The 12,380-nt window shown below is 39.9% G+C and overlaps 1 protein-coding gene across 7 annotated transcripts in view; it reads right to left on the bottom strand.

Annotated features, from left to right (window-relative positions):
• gria2b (glutamate receptor, ionotropic, AMPA 2b) overlaps positions 1-12,380 on the bottom strand; it is an 82,859-nt gene that overhangs the window by 38,297 nt on the left and 32,182 nt on the right. For all 7 annotated transcript variants that reach the window (XM_063000521.1, XM_063000522.1, XM_063000515.1 and 4 more), the window contains 2 exons: positions 9,892-10,131; positions 4,816-5,012 (listed from right to left, as the gene is read on the bottom strand). In XM_063000521.1, the coding sequence (XP_062856591.1) occupies positions 4,816-5,012; positions 9,892-10,131 (437 nt within the window). The remainder of the gene's footprint in view (positions 1-4,815; positions 5,013-9,891; positions 10,132-12,380) is intronic.

Raw genomic sequence — 12,380 nt, 5'->3', positions numbered from 1 at the left:
GAGCTATCAAATCAAGAGCAATACTGAGATTTCTGGTTCGGACATCTGGTATGACATCGTTCATACATGACGTAAAATATAGACATATGTATGGGTGATAACACTGGCCAGATTTTTTATAAAACTTCACAGTGTAGAAATAATGCATAGACAGAATCGCTTCCCAATGTTTTTCTGCTGTAAATGGTGTACTACGTTTTATCTGCCTCTAACTTTATTCTTCACTAACCCACTGGCCCACTTCCTGTTTTAAATTGTTTAGTGCCCATAGTCTTGGTAATTAAGTTTAAAGAACTGATTCCCACATCCCACAGAAAGCTTATAAAAGTGAGCCAAGACACTGTAACAGTGTGCTACAATACTTAAAATAATTAAGTAATAAACTAATGTATTAACATTGTCTTTTATATTATATAATTATACAATATAATATAAAATATTTAATATATAATTAAATATTATATATTTATATGTATGTATGTATATATACACTACCGGTCAAAAGTTTTAGAACACCCCAATTTTTCCAGTTTTTTGTTGAAATTTATGCAGTTTAATGTCTTATTGTACTCTAAAATGAAAGCATGGAACAAAAAAACAATTTAAGTTAAAAAAAGAAATCATGAAATCAATTTATAAACCAAAATGTATTCTAAACTTTTGACTCATCAAAGTAGCCACCTTTGGCAGATATAACAGCTGAACACACTCGTGCCATTCTTTCTACAATGGAAACCAAATATTCTTCAGAAAGTTCTTCCCAACTCTGTTGCAGAAGTTCCCATAAATGTGTGGCACTTTTTGGCTGCTTTGCTTTCACTCTTCTGTCCAGTTCATCCCAAACCAGCTCGATGGGGTTTAACTCTGGAGACTGTGCTGGCCACTCCATGTTTTCAAGCTTACCATCTTGTTCTTTTTTCCTAAGGTAGTTCTGGCATAGCTTGGACTTATGTTTTGGGTCATTATCTTGCTGTAGGATGAACCCCTGACCAACTAGGCACATACCAGAGGGTACTGCATGGTGCTGCAGAATGCTGTGGTAGCCGTTTTGGTTCAGGGTGCCTCTCACTCTGTACAAGTCACCGACCCTGGATCCAGCAAAACAGCCCAGACCATCACGCTTCCTCCTCCATGTTTGATAGTTGATGTCACACACTAAGGAACCATCCTTTCACCTACTCTACGGCGTACAAAAATCCTGCGTGATGAACCAAAGATTTCAGATTTTGATTCATCAGTCCATAACACCTTCTTCCAGTCTTCAATAGTCTATTGGCGGTGTTTCATGGCCCACACAAGCCTCTTTTTCTTATTCTGACTACTTAGCAATGGCTTTCTTGCTGCAACTCGACCTGTCAAACCTGCAACTCAAAGTCTTCTCTTCACCGTTGAAACTGAGACTTGCTTACTACGACCACTATTAAGCTGTGCTTGAAGCTGTTGTCCTGTGAGCCATCTATCACGCAAGCTGTTGACTCTCAGAAACTTGTCTTCTGATTCTGTTGTGGCTTTGGGTCTGCCAGACCTCTTCCTGTCAGAGTTTCCCCCAGTTTCTGAGTGCCTTTTGATGGTGAAGGAAATTGTACTCACTGACACCTTGACTTTCTTTGCAATTTCTCTATAGGAAAGACCTACATTTTTAAGTGTTATGATGGTCGGTCTGTCTTCCGTTGTTAATTGCCTTTTTCTTGCCATTTTTATAGCAACACAATACTTTCTGCAATACAATACTGTTCAAATGATGCTCACAAGGGTATGGTACCTCAGTGTGTTCCAACACTACTTTTATGCAGACAGAGGGGGTTGTAAGTAATCAAGACAAGTTGGAACACCCCTAGGAATTGGTAGCACCAGCTTTCAAGGCTTGATCAACCTCCATTGCTGCAGAACAGCTTAAATTGTTAACCCATTTCTTGTTCCCTGAAAAAGGGCTTTTTGTATAATTCTGAAATGTACATTATTTTTCAGTTTTGAGTAACCTTACATTTTTTTTAAACCTCTGGCAGTTCAGCACTTACCTTTGTACCCTTCCAAGCTATTCATTGGACTTGAACTGCTTGAGTTTCAATAAAATACTGGAAAAATTGGGGTGTTTGACCGGTAGTGTATATGGTATATATACTGTGTATATATATATATATATATATATATACATACATATATATATATATATACACACACACACACACACACATACACACACACACATATATACAGTGGAGCCAAAAAGTATTTAGTCAGCCACTGATTGTGCAAGTTCTCCTACTTAGAAAGATGAGAGAGGTCTATAATTTTAATCATAGGTACACTTCAACTATGAGAGACAAAATGAGAAAAAAAAATCCAGGAAATCACATTGTAGGATTTTTTAAGAATTTATTTGTAAATTATGGTGGAAAATAAGTATTTGGTCACCCACAAACAAGCAAGATTTCTGGCTCTCACAGACCTGTAACTTCTTCTTCTGTCCTCCACTCGTTACCTGTATTAATGGCACCTGTTTGACCTCGTTATCTGTATAAAAGACACCTGTCCACAGCCTCAAACAGTCAGACTCCAAACTCAACCATGGCCAAGACCAAAGAGCTGTCGAAGGACAACAGAAGCATATGGATGATCCAGAAGAGGATTGGGAGAATATCATGTGGTCAGATGAAACCAAAATGGAACTTTTTGGTAAAAACTCAACTCGTCGTGTTTGGAGGAAGAAGAAGAACCCAAGAACACAATACCTACTGTGAAGCATGGGGGTGGAAACATCATGCTTTGGGGCTGTTTTTCTGCAAAGGGGACAGGACGACTGATCCGTGTTAAGGGAAGAATGAACGGGGCCATGTATCGTGAGATTTTAAGCCAAAACCTCCTTCCATCAGTGAGAGCATTGAAGATGGAACGTGGCTGGGTCTTCCAGCATGACAATGATCCCAAACACACCGCTCGGGCAACAAAGGAGTGGCTCCGTAAAAAGCATTTCAAGGTCCTGGAGTGGCCTAGCCAGTCTCCAGACCTCAACCCCATAGAAAATTTGTGGAGGGAGTTGAAAGTCCGTGTTGCCCAGCGACAGCCCCAAAACATCACTGCTCTAGAGGAGATCTGCATGGAGGAATGGGCCAAAATACCAGCTACAGTGTGTGCAAACCTGGTGAAGACTTCCAGGAAACGTTTTACCTCTGTCATTGCCAACAAAGGTTATGTTACAAAGTATTGAGTTGAACTTTTGTTATTGACCAAATACTTATTTTCCACCATAATTTACAAATAAATTCTTTAAAAATCCTACAATGTGATTTCCTGGATTTTTTTTTCTCATTTTGTCTCTCATAGTTGAAGTGTACCTATGATGAAAATTACAGACCTCTCTCATCTTTCTAAGTAGGAGAACTTGCACAATCAGTGGCTGACTAAATACTTTTTGGCCCCACTGTATATATATACTGTATATATATATATATATATATATATATATATATATATACACACTGATCAGCCATAACATTAAAACCACCTCCTTGTTTCTACACTCACTGTACATTTTATCAGCTCCACTTACCATATAGAAGCACTTTTACAGTTCTACAATTACTAACTGCAGTCCATCTATTTCTCTACATACTTTTTAGCCTGCTTTCACCCTGTTCTTCAATGGCCAGGACCCCCACAGGACCACCACAGACCAGGTATTATTTAGGAGGTGGATGATTCTCAGCACTGCAGTGACACTGACATGGTGGTGGTGTGTTAGCGTGTGTTGTGCTGGTATGAGTGGATCAGACACAGCAGCACTGCTGGAGTTTTTAAATACTGTGTCCACTCACTGTCCACTCTATTAGACACTCCTACCTAGTTGGTCTATATTGTATATTGTACAAACAAGAAGCAAGAGGGAGGGGTACTGTCCTCAGGGTCGAGAAATTTCAGTCCTTCTAGTGTTAATTGCTGAGCTAACAAATGGCTCATATTGTTGTCGTAGTTGGCCATCTAACAAATAATGTTTTATTGAGTTTTAAACTGCTTTACAGAAAGATTCATTGTTTAGTAATAACAATTTAATTTTCAGTTTTTTGTTTTAGGTAATATTACATTAAAATTCCAAGTCATTGACATGACTATGATCAGAAAGCAAAATGGGGTCGTTTTGACAGAGCTGTATAATATGTAAGTAATTAGCAGATTTAAAATGTTATCCAATCTTGATGATTGATGAGAATTACAATATAAAAGTGTAATCTCTGTCCAAGGGGTGTTGCTCTCTCCATTTATCAAATACACCAGAATCGCTGCGAACTGTTTTGAGGGTTTTAGAGGATTTAGTATTTGATGATGGGACAGAAGATTTACAGTGCTGATTAAACAGCAAAACTATATTGGACATGAACTGTAAAGAGTCTTGACATAAACTGTGGAGGCATAACTATGCATCATAGTAATATGCTGTCCTAGCATACTGCCGGAGATTAAAATAAAACATCCTTATGGACTCAAGGATATATTTTTATAGTTAACAGAACACTATCCATGGGACTGCAAAAGGAAATATGCTCCAGTAGCAACTTACTATTAAGCTGTCTTAAATCAATTGTTATACAGTCCGTGTACCATGCCTGCCAGCTGGTCCACTGACATATATATAACAAATCAACTAAACATTTATTTTGATATTTCATTGTTTGTAGCAGGTTTAGGAGCAGAGCAAAATTTTTATTACAAATTGTCCTGTTTTGTTTAATGATATAACAATAGAGTAGTCCAAACAAATACAACATTTAAGAAAGAAAAAATACAGTGATTACAGTCAAATATGTCTGACTTTCTTACCTGTTCCATGATATCTTTGACTTTGTCCAGCTCGCAGTCGAGGATCACTCTCCTCTCTTTCTTAATTTCCAGGTCCTGGAAGAGCAACCGGTATGCCTCATCTTTTCTTTCATCTTTCATATTTCCCACATTTATGGCAGTCACCTGCCACTTTCTCTCTGCTGCCATATCCAGTACCACCTGCAGAGTTGTCAGTCCTAACGCAGCAAGAACATACAAAAAAGATCATGTTTACCAAAATCACCCTTTTTACTTTGATCTAGTAGTATTGTTATAAAACTGCTCAGACTACACATTATGTCTAAAGTATGGGGACACCCTTCCTGATTATTTATTTCAAGTGTTTCAGCCACACCTATTTCTAATAGGTGTAACTAAATATTATATACAATAAATTATATGCTTTTAACCGTTAACTGTTCCACCATGACTTCATGTTCCTAAACACAAGTGAAACATCGTTTGCCAAGCATTGTATGGAAAAGCTCAAAGTGGCCTGCATAAAGTCCAGACCATACCACCAACAAATGACTTTGGATTAAATTGAACATTGAATTAGAGCCAAGCCAATGCCTGACCTCACAAATGCTCTTTTGCTACACTTCCAAATTTTGTGGAAATAATATTATAAATATTAATGCTCCTAGTTTTGGAACTGAAAGTCCAACAAGGTTACAGTCATTAGTACACATACTTTTGACAATAGAGTAAAGAACTGGGCACAGAATGTTAAGTCTGGATGGTCCTTTTCATCTGTGCCCCGGACTACTGGACTCTGATTTGTCTGACTACAATATATGTTTCCACTGTGTTATGGCCTATCCCAGATGCCTTTGAACCCAGAGAACACAATGCCGCTTTTAGACATGGTTTAACGTAAGGCATCTTTTTTGCACAGTAAAGTCTTTTGTGCATTTTGTGGCATTTGTGCATGTAACTCTGTATTGTAGTGCTTGACAAAGGTTTGCTCAAGCAATCCTTTGCCCATGTGGTTATATCAGCTACTGATAATTGATGGTCCTTTATGCAGTGCATTCAAATTAGGCTTGTGACCTTTCTCTTCATGCACTGAAATTCCTTCAAATTCCCTGAATCGTTTAATGATATTATGCAACCTACAGGGCAAAATTAGCAAATCCTTTTCTATCTTTCTTTGAGGTACATTGTTTTTAAATATTGCCATAATTTTCTTACAGCCTTTCATGGATATTGTTTTGTACCAAATAATGAGTAGATTACAGTTGCCTATAAACATTACCAGTTTGAGTAATATAATTGTTTAATGTGTTGCAGGTGGCATATGCAGGAATAGAGGTTTATTAACAAATGATACTGAGTTGTATGAAAAAATGCATTTTTAATTTGCATTTTCCATATTGTCCCAACTTTTTCTGATTTGGGATTGAACATCCATTCCTGCATTTCAGGGTGGCACCACATTCAAAAAAGTTGGTACGGGACAATTTAGTGCTAGTGAAAAACTTAAACAATTATGTAGTTTTAAGTCTTTGAGGAGCAAAAATGTGCAAAGATCTCCAGTTTGTCATGAAATATGTGAGAAAATTATTGAAATATTAAAATATATTTATTTAAATAAATATTTATATATCGAAAAAAAAAAATATATATATATATATATACAGTGTATCACAAAAGTGAGTACACCCCTCACATTTCTGCAAATATTTTATTATATCTTTTCATGGGACAACACTATAGACATGAAACTTGGATATAACTTAGAGTAGTCAGTGTACAACTTGTATAGCAGTGTAGATTTACTGTCTTCTGAAAATAACTCAACACACAGCCATTAATGTCTAAATAGCTGGCAACATAAGTGAGTACACCCCACAGTGAACATGTCCAAATTGTGCCCAAAGTGTCAATATTTTGTGTGACCACCATTATTATCCAGCACTGCCTTAACCCTCCTGGGCATGGAATTCACCAGAGCTGCACAGGTTGCTACTGGAATCCTCTTCCACTCCTCCATGATGACATCACGGAGCTGGTGGATGTTAGACACCTTGAACTCCTCCACCTTCCACTTGAGGATGCGCCACAGGTGCTCAATTGGGTTTAGTCCATCACCTTTACCTTCAGCTTCCTCAGCAAGGCAGTTGTCATCTTGGAGGTTGTGTTTGGGGTCGTTATCCTGTTGGAAAACCAGTTTTCGAAGGGAGGGGATCATGCTCTGTTTCAGAATGTCACAGTACATGTTGGAATTCATGTTTCCCTCAATGAACCGCAGCTCCCCAGTGCCAGCAACACTTATGCAGCCCAAGACCATGATGCTACCACCACCATGCTTGACTGTAGGCAAGATACAGTTGTCTTGGTACTTCTCACCAGGGCGCCGCCACACATGCTGGACACCATCTGAGCCAAACAAGTTTATCTTGGTCTCGTCAGACCACAGGGCATTCCAGTAATCCATGTTCTTGGACTGCTTGTCTTCAGCAAACTGTTTGCGGGCTTTCTTGTGCGTCAGCTTCCTTCTGGGATGACGACCATGCAGACCGAGTTGATGCAGTGTGCGGCGTATGGTCTGAGCACTGACAGGCTGACCTCCCACGTCTTCAACCTCTGCAGCAATGCTGGCAGCACTCATGTGTCTATTTTTTAAAGCCAACCTCTGGATATGACGCCAAACACGTGGACTCAACTTCTTTGGTCGACCCTGGCGAAGCCTGTTCCGAGTGGAACCTGTCCTGGAAAACCGCTGTATGACCTTGGCCACCATGCTGTAGCTCAGTTTCAGGGTGTTAGCAATCTTCTTATAGCCCAGGCCATCTTTGTGGAGAGCAACAATTCTATTTCTCACATCCTCAGAGAGTTCTTTGCCATGAGGTGCCATGTTGAATATCCAGTGGCCAGTATGAGAGAATTGTACCCAAAACACCAAATTTAAGAGCCCTGCTCCCCATTTACACCTGGGACCTTGACACATGACACCAGGGAGGGACAACGACACATTTGGGCACAATTTGGACATGTTCACTGTGGGGTGTACTCACTTATGTTGCCAGCTATTTAGACATTAATGGCTGTGTGTTGAGTTATTTTCAGAAGACAGTAAATCTACACTGCTATACAAGCTGTACACTGACTACTCTAAGTTATATCCAAGTTTCATTTCTATAGTGTTGTCCCATGAAAAGATATAATGAAATATTTGCAGAAATGTGAGGGATGTACTCACTTTTGTGATACACTGTATATATATATATATATATATATGTTCTTTAAAGAAAAATTGGAAGGGATTTCCATATTTTTTTCTCTACAGTGCAAATGTCATTAAACAATTCAAGAAATTAGGAGGAATTTTAGTGCCTGAAAGTCAAAGCTGTTCCCTTAGACAGCACTGCATCAAGAACTGTCATTCAATTATAGCTGATATCACTACATGGGCAAGGGATTACATTGACAAACCTTTGTCAACTGCTACTCTTTCAATATGCAGTTACATATACAGTACATTAACAAAACTTCACTTTGCAAAAGAGAAGCTTTATGTTAACAATGTCCAGAAGTGGTATTGAGTTCTCTGGGCTTGGTGGAATCTGCGATAGACAGTAAAATGTTTTAAACAAATCAGTAGTCCCGATCTTTTTTGGATGAAATGTGCTCACCATGTGATTCAGACCAAAGATGGAAATGACCATCCAGACTTTTATCAGCAACATGTCCAGGGTCTGTCATGGTATGGGGTTGTGTCAGTGCCCTTGGCAAAGGTAATTTACACTTCTGTGATGGCAGCATTAATGCAGAAAAGTACATTAAGATTTTAGTGCAACATATGTTGCCTTCAAGACGTCATCTTTTCAACAAGACAATGTTTTCAACAGATAACACAGAACATACATGCAAACAACACAATGTACACAGTGCAGATAAAAAAAAACAGTATACACATGCACATTTCTAACTTAACAGAGAGAGGGGTGACACCAAAAGACATTACAGGACCAAGACAAGTGTGTTGTTGGCCAGTACATGTTACTGAGTAAATATCAAGTGGGGGAAAAAAATAAACAACATATTTTAATATGTTAGTAACAGTGTAGGGGGTTGTATAACAGAAGTTAGAATATTGTTAAAAAATGCAAGATTGTGCAAAAGTGTGTAAAAATTGTGTGTTTGTGTGTGTATGTGTGTTAGTGTGTGTGTACATCAGTTCAGACTTTTACTAAAATATAAACTATTAAACATTCTAGCAGTCAGGGACCGAATGCTCCAGTACCCTCTACCAGACGACAGGAGAGTGAAGATGTCATTGGCCAAGTGATAAGCAGTGCCTGTTTTTCAGTGTGGTGTGGCCAGTACACAATCTGAGTAAAAGTCAAATGGGGAAAAAGAATATACAACATATTTTCATATGTAAGCAACACTGTAGGGTTTGTATAGCAGTCGTTAAACTGAGGAATATTGTGCGAAAATGCAATATTGTGCAAAGTTGCAAGTAATTTAATGTATGTATTTTAGAGCTGTCAGAGTCCGGGGATCATTCTCAGCACAGCAGTGACACTGACATGGTGGTGGTGTGTTAGTGTGTGTTGTGCTGGTATGAGTGGATCAGACACCGCAGCGCTGCTTGAGTTTTTAAAACTAGGTAGACACTCCTACCTAGTTGGTTCACCTTGTAGATGAAAAGTCAGAGACGATCGCTCATCTATTGCTGCTGTTTGAGTTGGTCATCTTCTAGATCTTCATCAGTGGTCACAGGACGCTGGTCCACCACCCAAATAATACCTACTCTGTAGTGGTCCTGTGTAAGTCCTGACCATTGAGGAACAGCAAAAAAGGGGTCTAACAAAGTAATTGTAGAACTACAAAGTGCTTCTATATGGTAAGTTGAGCTAATAAAATGGACAGTGAGTGTAAAAACAAGGAGGTGGTTTTAATGTTATGGCTGATTGGTGTATAAGCGTGTGTATGAGTGAGTGTATGTGTGTATGTGGGTGAGTTTGTGTAATTGTTTTTATAGCCAGTAAACTGGGAACAGTAAAATAAAATGAGCTCTATGTAGATGACATTGATTATTAGACATTGCATTAATGGAGTTACTACCTCGATCACTGTCATACAGGTAGGCAAATTTGTCCCACTTGTAGTACTCGATGAGGCTCAGTAATGGCCCTTTAATGTCGGGTCTCATCTGGAGGACGAATTGTTGCATGCTATCCAGCGGAAAACTTGGAGTGATGAAGGAGACGTGCAGTGTCCCACAAAACGATGTTATCGTATTTACCGACTTCTTATCATAAAATCCAAAAATGGCATAAACTCCTCGTGAGAACTGTGAACAGACTAAAGAAACAGAAGTGGTTAGAATTAGACAGATAATACACTATATAACCAACAACATGTAAACACCTCACCATGAGCTTGTTGGACATCTCAATACAAAACTGTGGACATACACCCTCAGGCATAACACTATGACCACCTTCTTAATATTGTGTTGGTCCCCCTTTCGCTGCCTAAACAGCCCTGACCCCTCGAGGCCTCCACTAGACCCATGAAGGTGTGCTGTGGTATCTGGCACCAAGATGTTAGCAGCAGATCCTTTAACTCCTGTAAGTTGCAAGGTGGTGCCTCCATGGATCGGACTTGCACATCCCACAGATGCTCGATTGGATTGAGATCTGGGGAATTTGGAGGTCAAGTCAACACCTCAAACTCGTTGTTGTGCTCCTCAAACCATTCCTGAACCATTTTTGCTTTGTGGCAGGGCACATTATCCCGCTGAAAGAGGCCGCAGCCATCTTGGAATACCGTTTCCATGAAAGGGTGTACATGGTCTGCAACAATACTTAGGTAGGTGGTACGTGTCAAAGTAATATCCACATGATTGGCAGGACCCAAAGTTTCCCAGCAGAACATTGCCCAAAGCATCACACTGTCTCCGCCGGCTTGCCTTCTTCCCATAGTGCATCCTGGTGCCATGTATTCCCCAGGTAAGTGACGCACACGCACCCGGCCATCCATTGCTCCTTGGTCCAGTTCTGATGCTCACGTGTCCATTGTTGGCGATTTCGGTGGTGGACAGGGGTCAGCATGGGCACCCTGACTGGTCTGCGGCTATGCAGCCCCATACGCAACAAACTGCAATGCACTGTGTATTCTGACACCTTTCAACCAGAACCAGCATTAACTTCTTCAGCAATTTGAGCTACAGTAGCTTGTCTGTTGGCCACACGGGCCAGCCTTCGCTCCCCACGTACATCAATGAGCTTTGACCGCCCATGACCCTGTCACCAGTTTACCACTGTTCCATTTTTGAACCACTTTTGATAAATACTGACCACTGCAGACCGGGAACACCCCACAAGAGCTACAGCTTTGGAGATGAAGTCATCTAGCCATCACAATTTGGGCCAAATGTTGTCACACTCGCTCAAATCCTTACACTTGCCCATTTTTACTGCTTCTAACACATCAACTTCAAGGATAAAATGTTCACCTGCTGCCTAATATATCTCACCCACTAACAGATGCCGTGATGAAGAGATAATCAGTGTTGTTCACTTCACCTGTTTGTGGTCATAGTGTTATGCCTAGTTGGTGTATAGAGTTATACAGAGTTGCTAAATTTTCACATAGTTAGACTTATTTAATCTGCTGTTTGTTAATCTGCTCTCTTGGTTCTATTAGTCAAACCTTGTACAAGCTGATTTAAATGTGTGCCATGTTATGCTGATAACTGCTTTGTTTTTACACACCCCACATGCTGTGAATCAGCAAATGAATTGAGGTTCAGGCATTTATTATGTATGTGTGACTCATGCAACAAAGCAGAAAAAATGATAGCAGGTCTTAGGCAATGCACTAAACTATGGTTTGATTAAATTTTTAATTACAAGAAAACATTTTGCTGTACAGAATGAGAGACGAAGAGACGGGCAAAAGCTATTAAAGTGCTGGTTACATCTGACTGATTTCCACTGACACATGGCCATTAGCATACTAAAATAGGAGTGTACTCAACTGTGGAGCAGCACTACTTTGTGTTTGCTGTTTGTCAATGCTTCTTTGAGTTTTATTAGTATTTTTTATTCTCTCTTTTTAGCTTTCAACTTGCAGACACTAAGTGGTTTTATCTGCAAATTGCTCAGCCTTTTCATTTAAAAATTATATTCATTCTGTATGGTAAAGCAAACAAATGTGACTTATTCATGCAAATGTTGTTAACAAGTCAAACGCTCACTCTCACTCACTCACTGTCTTAACCGTTTATCCAATCAGGGTCGGTGGGTGTGCTGGAGCCTATCCCAGTTTTCAATGGGCGCAAGGCACACAGTAACACCCTGGACTGGGTGCCAGTCCATCGCAGGGCAGACACCCATACACACACACACATTAACCTGTAGGGCAATTCAGTGTCTCCAATTAACCTGACTGCATGTTTTTGGACTGTGGGAGGAAACCGGAGCTCCCGGAGGAAACACACACAGACACGGGGAGAACTTGCAAACTCTGAACAGAAATGACCAGGACCGCCCCGCCTGGGGATCGAACCCAGGACCTTCTTGCTGTGAGGCGACAGTGCTACCCAC

Source organism: Trichomycterus rosablanca, chromosome 8 (genome assembly GCF_030014385.1).
Source record: "Trichomycterus rosablanca isolate fTriRos1 chromosome 8, fTriRos1.hap1, whole genome shotgun sequence".
NCBI lineage: Eukaryota > Metazoa > Chordata > Actinopteri > Siluriformes > Trichomycteridae > Trichomycterus > Trichomycterus rosablanca.
The sequence above is the reverse complement of the archived record's forward strand: the minus strand, read 5'-3'. Positions and strand labels throughout refer to the sequence as shown.